Genomic DNA, 23111 nt, shown 5'->3' on the forward strand with positions numbered 1-23111 from the left:
TTAGTCCATGTGTTTGTTTCCATTTTGATGGTGTTTGGGCAAAAGATTTTGGAATTTATGTTTGTTGGTGTCCTAAAGTTGGCACCTTTATGAATTTGCAAATCGGAAGAGTAAATTTTGATGATGGTTTATGAATTTGTATTGTTTGAGAAACTCTTTTATTTCTCTTTTTGTGCAGGCAATCTCTTTGCTTTTGTGTTGTTTGTATCACCTTTATGAATTTGTATGGTTTATGAATTTTACATTATTTGAAATTTAGTTTTGTTATTGTAGGTTTTGAAATTTGTTAGTTTATAACAGCTATTTAGTAAAGCATATACCAAGCTTATCATCATTTAGGCAAGTTCCTATAATATCAGCCAAGGACAGCAAAAGGGGTTCCTTGAGATTAGGCGAACTGGTAAATCTAAAAATAACAATGGTAATCGGAGTAAAGGTCTGATTCTAGCTTGAATGTCCTGATATATTCCAATTCATGTATTTAAATTAAATCTGGAATATGTTGGCTCTTTGTAGGCCAAAGGAAGCAAAATCAACGAAGCCGTTGATGTAATTCTGTGCGGCGGTGATACATTATTGGAGGATATTAGCAAAACACCTTGAAAAAGACATGTACTCCAGTTGCACATCTCAAAAATTTTTCTTTATCACGTCTCAAAAATTTTTCTTTATCACAAAGCTCTTAGGAAGCAAAGTTTGTGTAGCAAGAGTATTGAGGCAACATGAAACCAACTGTTATGAAATAATAGAGGTGACAAACAACATGTTTTGAGTTAGTCTTGCAACTTCCACTGCCTACTCCACCAAGTATCAGTTATTTTTAAGCTGTATATTTGCATGTTTTCTAAGCATTGGTATTTATTAAGAGAATCCTGAGTTGATATGTGCAAGAGAAATAATGCTGGAATTGATGACATTGATTTTCATAATGGGAGTTTTCACATCCGTCTAGATGTAGTATAGACATGAGAACTTTAGGAATGTTTTATAAAGATAAATATTAAAAAAGGTAGAAAAGTTTTTTTTAAAAAAAAATCAAACAAGTTATGTATTTCTCAAGAGAATATTAGATTGAATGTACAAGTAAAATTAAATTAAAATTGACTAGATTTTCGATAAAAATAAGTAATAAGAGAGAACTGAAAATTTTTTGTTGTGAGAAATGTAAGAAGAAATTTGATCGGTTCATCTTTCATTTTATAAAAATTATAAAATGTTTATGTAGGATGGATTGTATATTTCACATTAAAGAATGTTCATTTTGGTAATTTGTATCTCCAAAAGTGCTTTTACAATTTTACATCCAAACCCCTTCACACATATAAAAGTGATTCTGAATTAATTTATTTAAATATAAAATACAAAAAAACACTTAACTTACTCGATTTTTTTTTTTTAAAGTCTTTCTGCCAACACTTTTCCTTCAGCTAATCTAAACAAGGCGTATATCCTCTTAAACCATACCTTCTGTATAACCAGGGATCCAAAACCCTTACCATACAAAACCTCATCCAAGCGAAGGGTCTCACTTGAAGAACAGAATGCGTCTCCTTGCTCGTCTCCGCCGCCACCATCTCTCACTCCCGTTCTCCTCCTCCCCAAACCTTAACCTTAACCCTAAACCTAACCCTAAACCACCATCCGAGAGTATCCGGGCGATCATCAAAGCCCTCAACGACGAGAGCGACCTCGACAAGCTCGTCACCTCCTTCAAGAGTGCTGCCGCCATCCCGCGCTTTCGTGCCATCCACAATGTCTACGAGATCACTGTCCGACGCCTTGCCATCGCCGGCCGCCTCGCCTCCATCGAGGACATCCTCGAGTCGCAGAAGACCTACTCCGACATCAGCCGCGAGGGCTTTGGCATCCGCCTCATCTCCCTCTACGCGCGTGCCGGCATGCTTTCCCACGCCGCAACTACCTTTGATCAGCTCCCGTCTCTCGGTTGCCCGCGCACCGTCGCCTCCTTCAATGCCCTTCTCACCGCCTGCACCCACGTCAAGGACATCGATCGCTTGGCCGAGGTCTTCCGTGACGTCCCGGCATCAGACCCTTCCATCGTCCCCAATGCCATCTCTTATAATATTTTGATTCTGGCTTTATGCGAGAAGGGTGATCCTCATGCTGCTCTTGATGCTCTGAAGCTGATGGAAAAGAACGAAATGGAACCCAATTTGATCACTTTTAACACTCTTCTCAATGGGTTTTACAGCAAGAGTTTCTTTCTTGATGGCGAGAAGGTTTGGGAGAAGATGAAGGATAAGAACATAGACCCTGATATAAGGAGCTACAACGCCAAGCTTAGAGGGCTGGTTCTGCAGGGAAGGACAATGGAGGCTGTGGAGCTTATTGGGAAGCTGAATGACCTTGGATCAAAGCCTGACATATTCTCTTTCAATGCGGTAATCAAAGGGTATCTTAAAGATGGGAAATTGGAGGAGGCTAAGAAGGTTTATTCAGAATTGATGAAGAATGATTGTGCTCCGAATCGATGGACTTTTGAGATGTTGATCCCTGAGCTCTATGAGGCTGGAGAACTTGATATGGCTCTTAAATTATCCTATGAAAGCCTTAGTCGTCGGTGTTTTGTTGAAGTTGGGGTGTTGCAGAAAGTAGTAGATGGGTTGGCTAAGGCATCGAGGGTAGGCGAGGCTAAGAAGCTTGTCGAGCGTGGCAAGTTCAAAAGTTTTGCTAGGAAGGGCTTGAAGTTGCCATTGTCATCGTTAGTTGGGTAAGTTAGTTTATCCAATTCCATTGTTCCATGGATCAAGCTAACTTATTTTATTTTTCTCAACTGTATTTTGATGTCAAATCAAACTATGTTTCATCTTATCGGAAGGAATATCATATTCTCGGAGTTTATGTTCAGTTTTGGACTTAAATATCATTTTTTTATTTTATTTGCATTGGCATGCATATACAAAGCTTTTATTTTATCTAAAACCTGATGATGCTTTCAACTCTTTTGCTTGAGATACTAGTCATATTAATGCTTGTCATTGACTGAAAAAATTCTTTCAGCGTGACTAAGTAATTTACAGGTTAAGAATTACGAATTTCGTCAATTGAGAATAATATTAATTTACAATACTTCGTGTTGTTATGATGTACATCTCACATGTTAGCTTCGAAAACAATTTTGTATGTACTTGTGTGTGCGTAAACATAAAATAAATTAGGGTATTAGTCACAATCACATGTTTGCTTTTCTTGGAGCAGATTTTCCTAGAAAATTTTTGAACCAGTAAGCAGAGTCTTTTGGTATTCTTGTAAGGTTGTTCTTGTAATCGATGAAGTATAGCCCAAATCGGACTGTGTAACCTGAGTTCCATTCCCAATTGTCTAGCAATGACCATACAAAGTAACCACGAATGTCGCATCCCTCCTCCCTGCATTTTGTTGATTAGTACATTTAGTATTATCCAGCTGTGTTAAGGAAAATATCAATTCCATGCCAAGGCAAATTGATTGAGAGAAGTAACGGGAATGTGCTGTTGAAATTTCAAAGAGGATAAGGCATGAAATGTGCATGGAAGGTTTTGATTGAAGTTAAAAGTTCTCATATGGCTAAGGATGCTGCACCTGCACTTCTGATAACAAATGGCAAAGGAGTAAGTATTCATGGAGAAACTCCACTTCACTCACTTAGAAGAAACTTTGATGGTTACTATACTTCTTTGCTTATGGATTATTACCTGCAGAAACTTAAATTGCTATTAATGTTTACCTGTTATGCTAGAAATATGACCAATTTTTTTTAAAAAAAAACTTGTTAAATTTAACCTATCTTCCAAAAGGGGGAAGAAAAGTAGTGGTTCTTTTTTGGGGAGTGGGTTTGTCTCATGACTTTTTAATACAGGAAGTATTAAGGGTTAGCGTAATAGGCTCAATTATTATATTATGTCTAAACTAATATCGAAGTCAAACCTTATGGCAGCGTGAAGGTTAGAGAGGTAATCATTGTGGTAATTTATCCTCTTGTCATCCTGTAATGCCTTGTCTAGGGCAATGAAAGGGCTGTTTGCATCATCCATTCCTGCAATTTGAAAGCACTCAACTTTATTCTTCAACAACTTGATATATAAGCAGCTCTTGAAATAATATGTTTACTTCACCATTTTCTGTTATGATGACTGGTGTATGCCCGTAGTTTTTCCTGATATAGCTCATCAACTTGTGAATGCCCCATGGAACTATGTGCAGCCACCGGGATGCTGCCTGAAAGGATATACATTCAATTAAGTCTGGTTGGTTATTGGACATGAATTTGTAAGCATTGAGAGACCTCGTGCTGCAGCTTACGTTTTCGCCTATCAACTCCCCATACCGGAAAGCTAGGAAAACATGAAATTTTTGTTAGCAGTTGGATTGTTTTACGAGAAGGCTAATGCATCTATGTTTTATGGGTTTTACCAGTTCTAATGACACCCGCATCAGTATAAGCATCATCTAGTATCCGCTTCCAAATTCTGGTGCGATCATTTCGAGCATATAATGTGGTGTAATGATTTATGCCAAGAAAATCCAGTGAGCCAGCCAATAATTTTGACATCTCAGCTGTAAATGTTGGTAGTCTGCTGCCAACAAGATCCTGCATTGAGCGAGGATATTGACCAAAGAGCAGAGGCTCTAAGAACCTACTTGGGTTCTTCTCCATTAGTATTGTAGCCAATACAATATTCTATCTGTAAGAGAGGGTGAGTTTTTAGAAATGTTACCATCCTAGCTCAAAGTCCATTGCTCTACGAGCAGCATCAATGTCTTCGTCAGCATCTGAAAATGGTTCATACCATTTGGAATCCAGAGCAATTCCAATGGCACCCCCTTGCTTGGCCTACAAAATCCATAGAAAAGCTTATTATGCCTTTCCGAGGGATTTGAAATTTTGTATGATAAACTGGCAGTGTTATTGTTGCTGAGAGGAGTTTGGGTACCTTAAAATGGAGCTTGTAAGTATGAAATACAGATGCATGGGATAGAAGAATATTATGAGCAACTACATATGGTTCGGTCGATGATTTTCCCTTTTTACAGAGCAAATGAGAGAGAATTGAACACCTCCCAGGAGCCTGTATTCCTGTATCATAGCCTAGAATTGAGAAACCATGAGGTTCGTTGAATGTAATCCAGTGCTTCACTCTGTCTCCAAAGGCTTTGAAGCAAGTGAATGCATAATTATTGAAGTCCTCTCTGTATCATAGCCGGTTATCAATTCATTTGTCATTTTTTATGAGAATGAATGCTGAACTACTTCATATATAAAGTTCACTCTTACAGTCTTACACTATCTGAATATTCAGCCAGCCTTCATATCTATCTTCTAATGCCTGAGGAAGATCCCAGTGGTATAATGTAATGTATGGTTGTATTCCTGAAACAAGATGAAAGCATGTTCAGTAGCTTATATTGTTTGAGGAATTCACAGAAACAGTAGAGAAGTGTTGTTTTAGGCTACCTTTCTCCAACAATGCATTTATGAGGTGGTTGTAATGATTTATTCCCTCTGAATTGGGCTCTCCAGTTCCATCTGCCGATGATTTTTGTTTGTGGATTCCTTGGAAGATATAATAAACAACTTAAAAAGGGATAAAGACCTACTTGGGAAAATTCTTGACCATGAGATGGAGAACCGATACGCGTCCATTCCCAAGTCCTTCATCAAGTCCACATCAGCCTACATTTTTTTTTGTTTTTGAAGAAGTGACGGATTGATTAGCTTTCTATATACTACATGTGATGCAAATTGTGCCATAATCATGCTGTTTATTTTTGCTGTTCTACTTCTTTGAAATGTTTGTGTTATATTTCCTAATGATGCTGATTTCCTCTTAGCCTTTAAAACTAAATTCATGAGAAACTTAACAACTGGTGCATGACAGCTTTCCTTTATTGCAAATTGAATCTATAATGAGTCACTAGATCATCAATGATTTGTACTTTAATGTGAATGGTTGAAATGCTGCTTTCTGTCTGTCATGAACTTATGTTGATGTTTTAAAATTTTTGGCACAATAGTGATAGAACTTTTAATATTCAAGTATACATTTGGATTAGAATTCAAGCCCCGTCCTGCTATAACTGTATGCAAATTTAGCTCTTCTGTTTTTAATCATATTTGAACTTCTCTGTGTGGCCTGGTGTTGTCTTATTCACCACTTCAACTCATATCCTCCTGCTGTGGAACAGATGAAGATTTGACTGGCCCAACTTTTTAAAGGTTGCTGGGGTACATTTTAGTCAATCAAGAAGTGAATATAGTGATTATATCTGCATACAGTCCATACTTCACCTTGAACCGATGATACTGATCCACTGCAACATCTGCATTGCTGAAATCCAGAATCCTTCCTGCCAAACAGTAAAGATATCTCCGCACACATTCGTTTGTTTTGCAGTAAAAATTCAGGTATGTATGGCATCTGCTTACCTGGTCGTCTTGTAAATGTGTCCCATATACTGTCTCCTTTATTCCCCTCTTTCACAGCCCCTTCAAACTAAATATCAAAACCATTGTTATTTTATCTTCTTCAGAACTAGGACCGAAAAGCAAACAGAAGACCGCACCTGGTAAGCAGAGGAAGCCGTCCCGAATACAAACCCATCAGGAAAGTCTGCTCTATTTATCGCCTCACTGATAATCAAAGAGCTGCTCAGCAGACACAACATTAAAATGACTCCCGGCATTGCGCATGGTTGGAGAAGATTATGCAAGTGACTTTAATATATATGTTCTTGAAATGTGTAGCTGAAGAAAATAAGGTGTGGTTTCACTTATCCTTGAAAACTTCTGATCCTTTGCTTTGTGTCAAAGTTAACATCCCCACGGAGCAGAGTATGTATTTGCTGATGATGGGACTTACAAGGGTTGGCAGTTTGATCAAGGAAAGCAAGCTTTTCAAATTATTATTATCATTATTATTATTATTATTATTATTATTATTAACAGTGGTTTTCAGTTGTTGAACAGGAAATTAAATTCCATTTCTGTTTTTCGTTTTAATTGTCATTTGATTGGACTCAGGCCTGTACATGCAAGAACTGGAGTGTTTCAGACCTGCACTTAACTCCAAGATTAAGTTTGGATGGTGCTTGTACGTTTGGATTTTGGGTACATGATTAACTTGTTCTTGTTCTTTTTCTGTTTATTTTTGTATTGTACCTCTGTTTTAAGTTATGCGTGTGGGATATCTTGGTATTTGAATCTGACATGAAGCTTAACATTCACATCTTATTGTAGCAAGTATTTATCCTTGATGAAATTTGTATAAAAAAAGAAAATGACACTTGAATTATACGGAACTAGATTAAGCCAATCAACTAAAATAAATCGGCTAAAACATTTGCCAGCCGTGCAGAAGGTTTAGAGTTCAATTCTAATTCCTGGTTGAGGTTTAAAAAATAAAAAGGTGTGAAAATGGTTTATTCACGTTGTTAAAAAAAAAACATAATGATAATAAATAAATAAATAATAAACTCTGATTAAATTATTAATTAATTTTTGTGATTGTTTTATAATTGTCCAAATGTTCCTAATTATAATTAAGTTTATAAGACTTTTAACAAAGGAAAAATAAAAAAATTCCTAACAAAAGATGTAAAGCAGAGTTCCATTATAGGATTAAAAAAAAAAAAACAAATTTGTGTTAAGTTAAAAGGAATATTCTTTACCTCCATGTGGTTTTGCAAACTAGAGAGATATATGAATAAATACTCTAAATTTCTATTATTCAAAACATTCATTTGTACTAAAATTATTAAACATTGAGTAAAGATAACAAGAGCTTTCTTAAAGAATGAAGCATGAGCTAAGGAAAGCTTTGAGGTTGATGGCTTCCAGTGACCATAACTTTTGTTTCACAAACCTCTAGTACAAGATTACTTTTGTTTTGATCTACAAGATTCTATACTTGAAGAGCTGAAAATAAATTGCGAAGCCGATAACTTATTCACACCGGAACTTCGACAAAGTGATTTGTTTGGCACAATCAAAGTTTAGATTTATGAACAATTCAATAAAAATTCAAACCGTCTATCTTTGGGTTTATTTGAAAATTCAGCAGAGGCAGGATCTCCAATATGACCAACAAGGACTGTTTGAATCTGTCAAAAATAGTCTAACCAAATACATGACTATCATTAAGTTCCATTCTTCATTTCAGTTTATCGAACAGCTTGGGTGCAACCTGCGGATTAATAATAAACCAATTTCAGTTATTGTGAAGACAATTTCATTGATTTTATGAATGACAAATGGTGAACAGAAAAAAAAAATTTAAGAAAAAACACTAGAAATTACTTACACATGCATCGACGCATGACCAATAATCAAAGTATTGACCGGTGCAATGCTTGTGACCGGTTTCATCACCCTTCACCCTCTCGACACAAGCCTGCAGAAATTTAGACATTAACATAATGCATTCACCAAACTCCCATGATCACAATTTGGTTTTTTTTTAAAGAACGCGAAAGTCCCAAAAAATGCAGTACAGCGTAGAAACCATAAAAGAATAACTAATACCTCCAAAATTGATAATAACCAGAATACTACATAAATATCCTTATTTATACATCGAGTGAAGATATTAGAAAGTATGTATTGTTGCATTATTGAAAGTATTGAAGAAAAAGAGAACCATATGAAGAGTCTAGCAAGCCTATAGGTACAAGAATGATGGAGATGTAAAAGACTTGAAACAACTGCACAACAAGGAGGCAGTTCACCAGTCAAATAAAAGAATTAATCCATGTTACAGCTACAATGCTAGAGTTATGCTTGTTTTGATAGTTTTGTGGAAAGAGCATATAAATGAGAGGCAGTGATGGATATCCCATCCATCGTCATCTGGTTTAACACGGGTGTAATCCTGTCATAACCCCCTCGTTTTTATATGCCGTGTACAAAACAAGACCTTAAACTGTAAATACATTTCAACTATTGCAGTAAAATTTAACATAAGACCATTCACACATTGACATGCACATGGGTTCAGGAGATTGCCATTCGCTTGAGAAGCTCAAAATTGTATTTTTCTCCTCTAATTTTTTCTTTTTTAAGAAAAAAAAAGACCGACAAGCCAGACTGTAGTGCAACACAATGGAGAAAATGAAAATCAGATGCTTAAGGATGCGACTGGGGGCACTTTTACAAATGGGACAAGGCAGTAACGAGTGCAAAGACCACATTTCACTAATTACCTGATATGCGCGTAGTGGCCTTACACACTTTGGCTTGCAAGTGTCTTCATAATATTTCTTTGGATCAACAACCTCCTCGTCTGCCCTATAATAAAGCAAAGAAATATCAAAGTTTAAACTCTTTTTTTTTTTTATTTAGAAAAATTATAGAGACAAATTAGAAAAACAGAAGCACAAGACCATTGGCTATGTAAAATCAAGACCGTAAGAAGGTGAATAAATGTTGATGAATCCCTGTCCATATAATCAATCAGAGCTCAGTGCTATCGACAGAATAAAGCACGAACTCTAGGGCCAAGTGATACGAAAGTAGGGTTCCTAAATACTAGAGAGGAGGAACATCAACAACATATTACATGTGAAGATTTTGGTGAAGTTTCTTAGAACAGGTGGCATGCCAGAAAAGGCAGTAAGAGCACAAAGATCAAGGGTTTGTTTGGCCCTGCATTAGAAATTAAAGTATTCCTGAAAGCCTACAAACTGAAGCTTTCTCAAGAAAACTCTTCATGGCTTATTTTGACCTTTCATTGACCTAAAAGCTATTTCAAACACATGCAAAGACAAGGCCAAAAAGGCCCTAAATAGAACACGGCTTCCATTAATTTTTCTTCTTGGTAGAGTACTTGTAAAATTCTCTCCAAGACACATCTCCATATGCACAGAGACAACATCAACACATGAAGTCATATCAGCTCCAAAAGCTAACAAAATTTCAACTTTCACATCCAAAATAACTAACGGAAAGAGAACAGGAAACCAGTTTGCACTCACATCTCAATTCCAAAGCAAATGTATCACTTGCCGTAAAAGAAACTGTGAATGTAATGACTTGGCTTTATTGAGAAGAATTGCCTTCTATATAGAGATAGGCTACAAGTCATAATAGAAATTACATGATATGGAAACAAATCACAATAAAATAAAATAAAATAAAATAGGAGAAAATTACAAAATATGGAAGAAACTAAAAAGGAGACAAGTATATAAAGAAGTTTTAACAATTGAAAAAGATAAATAAGGACACTCTAATAAGGAACATTCTAACATTAACATCTCAAAATAAACTCAAATACTCCAACAAATGACAAAATTTCAACTTTTAGATCTCAAATTGCCACAGAATTTAAAGCAATCAATGGAAAGAACACAAGATGACATTTTGCACTCACATTGCAACTCCAAACAAGATATCACTTGTCAGAAGATAACTACGTCGCCAATTACAGCTGTAAATAGATAACTATCAGATTAGTGAAAGCTCAAAAAACCACAAATAACAGAAAGCAATTAAGAACTCCAAAAAATTGAAGAAAGATCACTCATTTATAATATCCGAACAAAACCCTAACAAACATATCAAGAATTAAACAAATTAATAATAAAAAAAGAGCTCCTCAAAATAAAAAAAAATAAAAACAAAGATTTCCAACACAGGAAAGGATTAAAAGCATTCTTATTGATAGAAAAATAACCACAGATCTGAATTTCATAAAATTACCACCAAAAACACACGAAAAAATGAATCTTGAAACCAAAATCAGGGTTAAATCAATGATATCAAAGGTGAAATCAAAGGAAACAAAGATCCGAAAAAGAGAAGAAGGATTACCTGAAAATTTGAAGATCAACCTCGTCTTTGAGCTTGAGGGAGAGATTTTCTCTTTTGGGACATGAAAATCAAAAGGATGTTAACATTTGCATCCCTGTCAAACTAATTATTTCATATGCAGCCCTGAGATAGGAGTTTTACTGTTTTAGAAGTGATTAAAATTTTTATAAGGGTATTGAAGAAAATTTCCAGTTTGATTAAATTTTTAATTGAACTTTATATCTAAATGATTTTAATTATGATCAACCAAACAACACAAACTTGTCATATGAACCAATTTTTCTAATATTGAATTTAATCATTTTAACAAATATATTTATTAATTGATTTTAAAAAAATACTGGTATAAATAAATGTATATTACTAATTATTAAAATACTATTTTACTTTTAAAGTATTAATTTAATTAGTTTTACCATCTCATATAAAAGTTTTTTCACTAACCAACTTTCCAAAAAAAAAAAATTTAACACTTATTTTTATTTTTATTTTTTTCATAAGTTATTTGCCAGGTCATGCGCATGAAGTGGGAATTGATCGTGTACCCTCACCCAGTAACATAGGCTTGAGTAGCAAATCTAAATCTACACTCAGAACCCATTACTATCATTTTAAAGTTCCACACCAAATATTTTATAATGGAGCTAATGTGGTTGGACACGGACCCTTGAACAAATATACTTTTTATGACTAGCTAAATCACTTAATGCACTCTAGGGGGTATATTATATATATATAATTAAAATATTATTCATTATAATTGATACAAAAAATGCTATTTTTATTTTTATTTTTTTTAAAATTCTATCTCATATTATTTAAAATGAATTAAATAACATTAATATATTAAATAAATTTGATGTTGAGTGATAATAAATAATATGGCTAGTCAAACATAAATCCTCAAATATTTTTGTTTTTAAACTTTATATATAGATTTTTTTTATTGAACTTATCAGTACATAATTATCAATATTTAGGATATAAAAATAAAAATAAAAATAAAAATAAAATTCTAAAAAATGCAATTGCTATAGCAAAATCTCTATCAATTATCTCCAAGTTTATGTTTTATTTTCATTATAGGGATTTATCGTTTTTTTCCTTTTTTTTATATCTAATTTAATTTTTTTAAATTTTTGTGTGATTATTTATTGTGTAAAAGTATTTATATTTGTTGAATGATTGTTAGATATTTGTTAAATGTTTATTTCATTATGAAAATTATTGTGAAAAAATGTTATATATTTGTGATTAATTGTTATGAAAATTTGAATTATTCATTAGATTATTTGTTGAATAATTGTTGTATTTAATAATTAACTTATATATGAATTTGTTTAAAGTCATTTTTTAATTGCAGTATTTGATAATTTAGTGTTTAACCAGTTAAGTTAATCACTAATATGTAGATATGATAGCGGTTTTACACATAAACCAATTTTTTTTTAAATAAATATATATTTTATATTTTTAAAATATTGATTATTATAATCTCAAGTTTGAATTAATAGAATTATTTAATATTTAAAAAGATTTTAAAATTTAAATTTAGCACTCTTTATTTTTAGTTCTACTTCCGCCATTGCTCTAGTACTTTTTTCACTTGTAAATAAATAATTATAATTTATTTTTTATATTATTTTAAAAACAACTATATTTTACAAAACATGTGAAAAATATTGATGTGAAGTACTTATTTTAAGATATTACAAGGCTAAAGAAAAATTAAGCAGTAAAATAAATACTTTGTCATTAATCAATGAAAAGTTTAAATTAGTTACTGTATCCCTTACTAATTCCTAATAATCTTATATATATATATATATATAAGATTTTTGATCTATTTTATTTAATAATTAACATGTCTAATTTAATGATAAAAATTTTAAAACTATATTTTATTTTTATTGATTTTTAAATTTTTAAAATTTTACTACAGCACAACTTATTTTAGAGGAGTAGAATTTGAGACAACTATTATATTTGCCTTTAAATTTAATTTTTAAGAAACAAATATAACATATATGTCTATATCTAAAAATATTTGCTTCTAATGGACATATATTTTTTAATTATAATAATTGAAAGGTAGATAGTGTAGAGAAGTATATTAATAAATAGCATCTTTTATAAGTTATACATGCAATTAACCATATACGCAGAGGCACATTTATATTTTTTTTTTCTCTATTTTTATCTTATGTTTCATGAAACAAGTACATAAAACTAACACATTGTTTTACCTCTTAATTTTATATTTATTCCAATCATCAACAACAATGATACAAAAAAACATTCAATATTATTTAAAATTTTTTGTTTTAATAAAATATGGACAAATTGGACAATGAAGTAGGAAACTTAGGCTTTTTCTTTCTTGACGCGCACACTAAGATCGCTTCCATGGTGACAGGAAGAGGTCGAGGTCGAAAGCTCGTGATCCAAGGAGACTTTGCAGTAGCTAGAGGTGTGGGAATGTCGACGAACAAATTGAAGCATAATCATGATGTTGTGATTGAATTGGAGGAGGTGGAAGACCAAGCTATTGATGGAGATCCAACCCTAGCTCCGGAGATTACTATTGGTAATGACAATTTCAATTTGAATGAATCTGCAGTCATTGATGGATTTAGATCAATTAATGTGAACGGATCTATGAGAATGAATCAGAAAAGTGTGGCTAGACCTTGGAATGCTCTATTTGCTGATAATCTGATCAGGGAGAAGAGTAATGAGCTGAAATTCATTTCTCCATCAGTGTTTAATGGTCAAAGAGTTGTTCGATTTTATTCAAGCGAGGTAGTTCAGGAGGAATATCAATGGAGGAATGTGTTAGTAGGCTGTGTCTATGGCATGCAACCAAGGTTGGAAAGATTTAATGCTTTCATACAAGCTCGATGGAAGACATATGGAGTAGTCACAGTCTCTAAAGTAAATGCAGAGCTATTTTTCATTAAATTTGATGATGCCGAGGGGTGTGAACAAGCACTGAGGAATGGACAAATGGAATACACTTTTGCTAATCACCCCATTATACTGCGAAAATGGCAACCAAGGATGAGTATGGAAAGTTCAGTGTGTGTTCTCCCCATTTGAATTCAACTCCCAGGTTTACCTTGGGAATTTTGGTATGTAAGTATGTTAAGCAAGATTGGCAATGTTTGTGGGAAACCTCTTTATTGTGATAAATGCACTATCTCAAAGGTGAAGTTGGGTTTTGCTAGAATTCTTGTTGAAATTGATGCATCTGGGGATTTCCCTGAAATGATTGAGTTGATTGATGAAAAAGGTATGTTTTTTTAGCAAAAAGTAATATATGAATGGAGGCCTGCTGTCTGTTCAAATTGCAGGAAATTTGGACACATATTGAAGGATTGCAAGGCTGCTCAACCAGGGAAGGTAGTGTGGAAAGTAAAGAATAAAGCTGATGGGGATAACCATGTGATTCCAATACACAGATTCAGGAAGAAGTACATGAACATAATAAAATAGAAATGAGGATTGGTAATACTAAAAATCTGCATGTTAAAGACCCTATTGGAGAAAAATGGAAGGAAATTGTTAAAGGTAAGGCAGTAAGCTGCAAAAATAACATAAATAATGGTGTTGTTCACAGGTCATGTCAAGTTCAGATTGATAGAAATGGAGGGGAGGATATGGATGGTAGAAAGCAGAATATACCAGACTTGGATCCAATAGGTAGTCAGTTGTTATTTTCTCAAGCCATACTCCAAAGAGAAGATAATGTTTGTAGGCCAAGTTGCAGTAATAGCTTTGGCATTCTGGAACAAATTGCAATGAGAACAGAACATCCTATACATATTGAGAAAAAACATGCCAATGATGGTAGGAGGGGCAGGAATGTCAGCCTACTAAAATAGTTGAAGGATGTTTTATCGTGGAATATTAGAGGACTATATAGTCCTCTAAAGCAATCGAAGGTGAGAACTATGATTGCTAGATATAGGGTTATTGTTATGGGAATCCTTGAAACAAGAGTAAGAGAGGTAAATATGAATGAAATATGGAAAAACCTTCGTTTGAATTAGTGGATGATGGAGCACAATTATTCACTAAATGAACTAGGAAGGATATGGATACTATATGATACTAATCGTATTAGTTTGCAAGTCATTGAAATGAAATCACAATTCATTCACTGTCAAATTACTTGGGAAAATAAAATTTTCCTATGGACTTGTGTGTAAGAGTCTTATAACCCAGAGATAAGAAGGGAGATGTGGAGTGAGATGTCAAGGATTGGAAACAATCTAACACTTCCATGGCTTATACAGGGGGACTTTAATGCAATGAGCTGCAATGAAGATAGAATTGGGGGTACTTCTGTTAATGAAGCAACAGCTTGTGAGTTCCAAGATTGGATTTTGGGATTACAATTAATAGAAGTTCATAGTAGTGGCCCAAAATTTACTTGGACCAATTTTCAAGAGGGTGATAACAGGATATATAGAAAATAAGATTGGTGCTTTGCAAACCAGTCTTTCTATTCCAAGAAGACATAACCGGCATGTAATGTTCTAAATTGCAGTACATCTGATCATTGTGGTTTGTTGGTTGCTCTAAAGAAACCAATGGAAAAAGTGAAAACATCCTTCATATTCTTTAATATATATGTGGTGTGAGCACCCACTTTTCTACATTATTGTTGAGAAGATTTGGAATATGCCAATCAAAGGCAGTAACATGTATAAAGTTTATCAGAGATTGAAAATATTAAAGGCTGAGCTGAGGTACCTAAACAGGAAAGATTTTGATAATGTTTCAGAGAAAGTATCTAAATGCAGGCATGAGTTGGAGGGAATTAAAAGCAAGCTACTATATGACCCTTTTAATATGGATTTACAGAATGAGGAAACAAATATGATCTCCCATTTGTAGAAATTATTAAAATGGGAAGAAAGCCTTCTAAAACAAAAGACAAGGTGCCAATGGGTCCAAGCAGGTGACAAAAACTCTAAATTCTTTTTCAGAATGATGCAGCAATGGAAGGCAAAAAATAAAATTGGGCAAAGGAAACAAATATCTAGGCCTCCCTCTAATTTCCACAAAGTTGACTAAGGAACATTGCCAAGGTAATCGCCAAAATTACTGCCCAAATTTCATCTTGGATTGCAAAGATATTGTCATATGCAGGAAGACTACAGTTGATTAATTTAGTGTTATCAAGTTTGAATATCTATCAGTGCTTTGTATTTATACTGCCAAAAGTGGTTATTTCTGAAGTAGAAAGGATATGCAGGAATTTTTCGCAGCATGGATCTGAGGACTCTAACATAAGGGGCTTAGTAGCATGGGATCTGGTTTGTCAGCAGAAAATAGTTGGAGGCTTAGGTGTGAAACCTTTGAAACTCTGGAATTATACAACATAAATCAAACACATATGGGAGATAATTCAGGTAAAACCAACACATTGGGCTATCTGGGTGAACACCATCAAATTGAAGAAACTGAGCTTTTGGGGGATTATTAAAACAACTGATAGTAGCTGGAACTGGATGAATCTGCTCAAACTGAGAAAGATTGTAAAACCATTAATTAGTTATAATTAAGCTTGGGGATGAGAAAAAAATTCTCCCTTTGGTTTGATCCATGCATGGTGTAATGGGTCCTCTATAACTGATCTATTACCTGATGTTAGTTTTCTTGAGCCTTACATGGACAAACAGGCAATTGTTTGTAAATACTAGAATAATGATGCTTGGTAACTACCTGCTAGATGGAATCCTACAATAGCGAGAATCAATGATTTTCTTAATGAATATCATGAAGTCAATGGAAATAAGTTGGATTGTATAACATGGAAAGTGGAAAAGAATGGGAAGTATAACACTAAAAGCATGTTGAATTGTTAAATTCAACCTTACATGAATGTAAGTTGGACAAAATTGTTGTGGTCATCAACAAATTTACCCAGACACTCATTTGTTCTATGGCTTGCACTGCAAAAAAGACTTCTCACAAAAGACAAACTGATGAAGTGGAAGGTGATTGACTCAGATGTATGTGTGTTGTGTAATTTAGCTAGTGAACATGTTGAACATTTATTCTTTGATTGCCCATTCTCAAGTTCAGTTTGGAAGAAAGTATTATATGTTGTCAATGTATCAAGGAGACAATTTTCATGGGAACCAGAATTCAATTGGTTTACTCAGAAAGCTATGGGGAAATCTTTATTAGCAAGGGTAAGAAGGACTGCAATGGTGGCCAGTGTGTATACAATTTGAAAATCTAGAAATTGCTTGGTCTTTCAGGAGAAATGTGTTAATGCTGAGGAAGTGTTTGGGCAGATTAGGAAAATTGTGGTGCTCAAATACCTAAATCAATTTTCCAATGAGAAAGAGGGTAGTGAAAGAGTCCTGCAAAAATGGTTTATGGGGTAGATAACAAACACAGAACATATGACTTGATATTGAATAAGTTTCTTGGAGTTGATAATGAAGTAATAGAGTGGAGGCTGTTTTTTAATAGTCATGGAAAGCTATTGGCTGATTTGGAAAGGTGGTGATTGGCGGATGAACAACCTGGGAGTATTAAATGATGGTCTGATGATGGTGTGTTTTTTTGCTGTAATTTCGCTTATGATGATGGGTGGTGGGCATAGGGAATGGCTGTCACAATACCCTTGGGAATTGGGTTAACCCATGTTTTTTGTATGTTGAGCTTAATAAATATAACTGGTTGATTTGACCAAAAAAAAATATAGACAAATCACACATGTGCTCTCATAACATGTGAGTTGAGGTTTAAACTAACTTACTCAGTAGAATATGAATAGCTTACGCAAGGAATCCGGTAGCAATAGACCAAGAGGTTATTGACTAAAATCCTAAATAATAATAATAATAATAATAATAATAATGAGCAAATATCAAGGTTTAGATTCTATCACTAATGTTTGTGTGCTAAGAGACATCCAAACAAGCCTTGAACACCCAACTCAAGGCCAAAGAAAGAATTTTAGTAGCATCAAAGACATGAATCCTATAAATGTTGGAGTTTTAGATTGTTTCATTTGTTCTTATGTGTTATGAAATAAAGAAAAATTGTCCTCCTATTTCTTATTTATATGCATAACTGGTAAAAAATTAAGGATGTTAATAGTGTGAGTGTGAAGCTTGTTAAACTCGCTCATTGCAGCTGAAAAACAAAAAACAAAAGATCACATCCAAATAGTAGTGGCATATACTCAATTAGCATTAATTAAAATAGCTGCAAGAAAGATAAGAAATAAGGCCATGTCCAAAGTATATATATATATATCTATATATATGTACATGTAAAATTGGAAATATGAGAATTGACTACACATTTACAAGAACAGAAGTTTGGTAGGTGAATTTGATGGAACTTAATGAATTTCACAATTGGAATAATCCCTATGAAAAGCCAATATTATCTTGATTGAAAATTATCTGGGAATAATATAAATTAATGGAAGCGTACCTGCATTTAAATATATTGATGATGATGATGATGATGATGATGATGATGATGATGATGATGATTGGATCTTGTGGTTCTTCTAACTGATCACACGTAAAGAGGGGAGATAAAAACCCTAATTCTGGGCCCATTCAAAATTAAATATGATAACATATACACAATTATAAACATTAGTTGTGTACGCCTGCATAACTTTTGCACATAAATCCTTATATCTCTACATAATGTGTGGTCCACAGCTCAACAGAATTATCAAACTTCCGTGTGATGGACAAACATCTAGACAAAAGTCTTATATAATAAAAAATTAAAGTATTAAATTTGATTAGGTAAATAACTAATTAGAATGCTTTGCCATTAATGTCTTGGTGGAGGCATTTATTAGAGGGTTATACAGCTATATATAAATAAATAACTGGAAGGATAGAAAATTCAAATAACTATTACAAATTATGCAACATAATTGATGGGGTGTTTGTTTCAAGGGATTTGGAGTTACAAGTAAATCCAAATCCCTTGTGTTTTTGAAATCATGTGCTTGTTTTTAAGGATTTGCTTTTCTATAGGAATTCAAAATACCATGGTGGAGGGATTTTGGTTTACTGTCATTTTTGACCGTAAAACCAAATCCAAGGCAGCCAAAATCCCTCACGTGATAACATGTGAGGGATTCATCAATTCACATGTGAAGGTGAGAATAGCTTCAGATCTGGTGGCTGGTTGCTTGAGTTGAAGGTCATCAGCACCAACGCCGGCGCACCAACTGTGATCGCGCTGAAGAAGAAGGAAGCCGGTTCGTACTAGAGGTGGATTTGTATAGGGCAAACCTAAATGGTGCACAACCACCTCACTCTCTTCCTTCACCATTATTCCTTCTCTTACTTGGAAACTTCCTCTCTCTCTCTCTCTCTCTCTCTCTCTCTCTCTCTCTCTCTCTCTCTCTATTAATTTTTTGAAGACTCACATCTCCAATGGCATGTTTTATAGAGTTAGAAGTGTTCAATTCATTTCCAAAAGGTTTTATGGCATTCCTTATTTTCTAATTTAAAAGATGAAATAACTAGCAGCAGAAAATGATAAAAGAGGGAAGACGATTGATGTTGATGTTCTGGTGTGAGTAGGATGAGAGGAGAAGCCATTGTTCCACATGCTGTTTTAATGAGTTGTGGATGGAGTGGATGAGGCTGAGAAAGGGTAGAGAAATAATTATAATTTCTTTTTTTTCTAATTTATTTTGAGATATTGTCGGATTTATTAGTGATGATTTGAATCATGCTTCATATGAATCTGAAAGGAAAAATGGCATTTAGTAATAATAAATTAAATTAATTATTAATTAAATAATTGGATTAATTAATTTAAATAATAACCATTAATGGAATCTTATCAACCAATTAATTCACAGGAAATTGGTTGATAAGATTTCATTAATGGTTATTAATTAAATTAATTAATTATTTAATTAATAATTAATTTAATTTATTATTACTAATTATAAAATGCAATATTTTTAAATATAATAATAAATAATATAAATAAATTAAATGCTGAAGTTAATAATTAATAAATATTTAATAATTAATATATCATAACAAATTAATATATATTAAAGTAAGGAGGTAATCAAACAAATTAACACATGTTTGCAAGATCTTCTTCGGACATAAAGGCTTATATTGAAAAGGATGGGGATTTTATTGACTAGGGAGAGTTTCAGATAGATGGAAGATCTTCAAGGAATGGTCCTGTAAATCTGGTTGAGGTTTACGCAGAGGCATTAAATGCTGGTTCTGCTGAAGAATCTTTACAAGTTATGAGAGAGAAGGATCCAAAGTCTTTCTTTCTTCAATACCATAACATGAGGGCTAATGCAGACCGTTTATTCGCACCACCAATTTGTGTTTTCAAATCTAAATGGGATTGTTCTTCTTTCATTGTTAATATAGGTATTTCACAGTGGTTACTTGATAATTTTATTGTTAATGACGCTGCACGGCCGGAGAGTTTAATATTGGAAGATCCAAGTAGGGTAGGTAAAATAGCTTGGGCTAGATTATTAGGACCACATAACTGTATATATCTGTGGACACATGGACTTTAATGCAAATGTCTTTAGGAATGATGTCATGTACAATGTGATCAATGATGTGGCACCTCAATATCTTCGGTTGAAGTATTGGAAAGAATTGATTGGTGCATTGAGAAACTGGCAGTCAAACTGCAAGTACTGGAAGCTTGTCTAAGTTACTGGTGGTGTTCTTGCGATTATATTATGCAATCCTAGATTTGATTCCAGCTATTCTGAATTTCTTGAGAGACCTGAACATATTTCATTCCGACAATGGACACATCAAAATGCGGTTTCGAGTTCGTTTTCTCTCCAATGTTCAGGCAGTTGGGTGATATATCCGGTTCTACATCGGTGTCTATTTAATTTACAGATTGCTATTATCGGGTAAATCTCTCTGTCATCCGGACAATAGATGGATTCCCGAACCGGCATCCTCAATACTATGGCAAAAGCTGAGAGTGGAGTGTATGTTTGGGACCTGGTTAATCCTCTTTATTTCCGGTTGCTTGAACATCACCAACGACTGTTTGGTAGACCGTATGATATTGTAGTTGTTTAAATATAATTCAACTATAATCTGAGAAGAGCTCTTCAGATCCATAAGTGCCGGTTAACTTTCCCTTTTTTTACTACACTTTGGCCCAGTGGATGTGGTTTTGTCCATGTAATTCGCAATCATGTATTGTCGTTTCTAAATAGTCTTGGTGTAATTTCAGTCAATAATGTAATACGCGTTGTGTCTAGCTTTGTTAGCAGATTAAACCAATATGTACTCGACGTGGAGACGGATTTTAATGTTCAATTCAATGTTTATTAATATATTTCTTTCAAGTATCTTGTATTGTATTTATCTTCATATGTATTGTCCATATGAATACTTATCTTTATATATAAATGGATGCTTTCTTTTATAGTTCTCTTACTGGTATTTATTCAATGTCTTGTAATTTATAGTTTTTTACAACATCAATTGTATTTTACATACATATATATTTATTTGTACTAAATTTGTATTTTTTTCCTACATGTTTTCATGGTTGTTTTTTATTATTTATATTGTTTGTGCTTTCTTTCTAATCTTTTTCTTATTCAACACAAGATATATCATGGTTTATGTATACAGGGCTTACTTGTTATTCTTCTAACCTACTTCTTTAGGTCATGGTTTCCATTATCACATCAATAATACGTACTTTTATAATTATATAATATGTACCAACTTTTTATTCTTTTAATATACATTATAGCCTTTATAGGTTGTATTTGTTTTTATAGGTTGTTTTTCTTGTTTCCAACCGTTGGTTTTTCCTTTCTTTATGTTAGGGATCTTTACTGCTCACCGATCTGGGAGACACACACTGAGGTTGGGATTTCGCCATGTGGACGTAGATGCGATGAGGGCTTCGGGTTCTCATGGATCAAGGTGGGAGACAGCGGTAGGACAGAAGGACGGATGCGGGGACGGGGGACCCATGAGCACCACTCCATCTCATGCACTCCGCAGATGGCACCAACTTTTATTTAAATGCCGGCTGCTTATTGGTCCACGTGGCAGTGGGCCTGGGGGGCGGCCATGAGTAACCCTATTCTCAAAATACCAATGTTTTTAGAACCTGACCGGCATAACAGGAAACCAGCCGGCAGTCAGGTCCAGTTCTCTAGAACTGGTTGACCGGGAGTCAACCCGGTCAAACTCGGCGAACCGCCCGGTTTGACCAGAACCGGGTTGACCCCAGTTCTAAAGCTTTGCTTTAACTTTAGAAAAAAGCCAAACAGAGCAGCTATTCTCTTTTCTCTAGCTCAAGCTTCGACTATGAGTCTGTGAGGGTTTCGCTTGGATCTAGACCATCTAGTGAGGGTTTCGCTGTGAGCCTGTGATTCATCATCCATCTCTTTTGCTTTTGTTGTTTTCCCTTTTTTTAGTTGATTTCTTGTTTGGAGTACTCTTGTGGGATTTTGTGCTAAAGAACAAGAGGATGAAAGTTGAATGTTCAGGTTTTTAACCTGTTTTCCAAGGTATTTGATTGGGTTTCTTCTTGAGGATTAATCTGTGTTAAAGGCTGGGTGTTGGGCTTGTTGGTTGTGTTGTATGGTGTTTTGATGATTGTTAGTGAATTGATTGAGAAAATAAGATTTTTAGTTAATGTCATTCTATTTCTCAAAGTTCAAAGATGCTGATTTGTTTCATATTTGCCCATAGAAATTGTTATTTGAAATTTTTATAGATCTCAGTGCTATTATTTTGATGATTTACTCTTTTGTTCACATTTTTCTTTTCAGTTTGCAGAAGCAGTTGGGTATGGAGATCTTTTTATAAGTTTTGTCATTGTTTAGCTGCCTGCCTTGGTATCAATTTTACTTGGTCTTGATCTTTTTGTCCAGATCTAAAGGTATGATGGTTATTAGATTGTTGTGAGTTTAATTTATTTAGGAACTTCATTGGAATGAGGATTGCTATTAGTTCTCTACTATCTTATGCAGTCTTTGTTGCCGGCACTGTCACTTTTATTTGCAGGTATGTTAAAATGGTAGTTGATATTAGGACTTGACAATGATGATGATGACTAGGTTTTGCTAGCAATCAATTTTCATAGACTAAAAGTTGCTTTGATGGTCTATGTATATCTTATGCTTTGATGGTTTGGGCGTGCTAACTAGTACACCATCAATTATCATTAGTTTTTAGTGGTCTTCCATGATTATTTTAATCTTAATAATCAAGTGAAACTAATGTACCTAAAACGTATTGTTATCAAAATTCAGTAA

At 33.9% G+C, this 23111-nt stretch overlaps 3 protein-coding genes across 4 annotated transcripts; 1 reads left to right on the forward strand and 2 right to left on the reverse strand.

Annotated features, from left to right (window-relative positions):
- Positions 1-1456: 1456 nt before the first annotated feature.
- LOC120249511 (pentatricopeptide repeat-containing protein At1g55890, mitochondrial-like) lies at positions 1457-6659 on the forward strand. Its single transcript, XM_039258043.1, has 3 exons — positions 1457-2731; positions 6187-6406; positions 6532-6659. The coding sequence occupies exons 1-2, from the start codon at positions 1542-1544 to the stop codon at positions 6188-6190; spliced, it is 1194 nt and encodes a 397-aa protein (XP_039113977.1). The 5' UTR covers positions 1457-1541; the 3' UTR covers positions 6191-6406; positions 6532-6659.
- On the reverse strand, positions 3057-7149 carry LOC120249510 (beta-glucosidase 25). Of its 2 annotated transcripts, XM_039258042.1 has the most exons (13): positions 6565-7149; positions 6428-6494; positions 6290-6348; positions 5599-5674; positions 5456-5527; positions 5284-5371; positions 4935-5190; positions 4719-4834; positions 4414-4637; positions 4303-4334; positions 4116-4218; positions 3928-4036; positions 3057-3389 (listed from the first exon to the last, which is right to left on the reverse strand). In XM_039258042.1, the coding sequence occupies exons 1-13, from the start codon at positions 6682-6684 to the stop codon at positions 3194-3196; spliced, it is 1518 nt and encodes a 505-aa protein (XP_039113976.1). In that variant the 5' UTR covers positions 6685-7149; the 3' UTR covers positions 3057-3193. The 2 variants fall into 2 exon arrangements, with proteins under 2 accessions (XP_039113976.1, XP_039113975.1); XM_039258041.1 differs by having other exon boundaries at positions 4116-4334.
- Positions 7150-7816: 667 nt separating this feature from the next.
- LOC120249512 (cytochrome b-c1 complex subunit 6-like) lies at positions 7817-10927 on the reverse strand. Its single transcript, XM_039258044.1, has 5 exons — positions 10808-10927; positions 10368-10424; positions 9199-9283; positions 8301-8390; positions 7817-8183 (listed from the first exon to the last, which is right to left on the reverse strand). Coding segments are annotated over exons 2-5 (210 nt in total). The 5' UTR covers positions 10370-10424; positions 10808-10927; the 3' UTR covers positions 7817-8150.
- Positions 10928-23111: the final 12184 nt, after the last annotated feature.

The sequence above is a fragment of the Dioscorea cayenensis genome, chromosome 19, assembly GCF_009730915.1.
Source record: "Dioscorea cayenensis subsp. rotundata cultivar TDr96_F1 chromosome 19, TDr96_F1_v2_PseudoChromosome.rev07_lg8_w22 25.fasta, whole genome shotgun sequence".
NCBI classification, from domain to species: domain Eukaryota; kingdom Viridiplantae; phylum Streptophyta; class Magnoliopsida; order Dioscoreales; family Dioscoreaceae; genus Dioscorea; species Dioscorea cayenensis.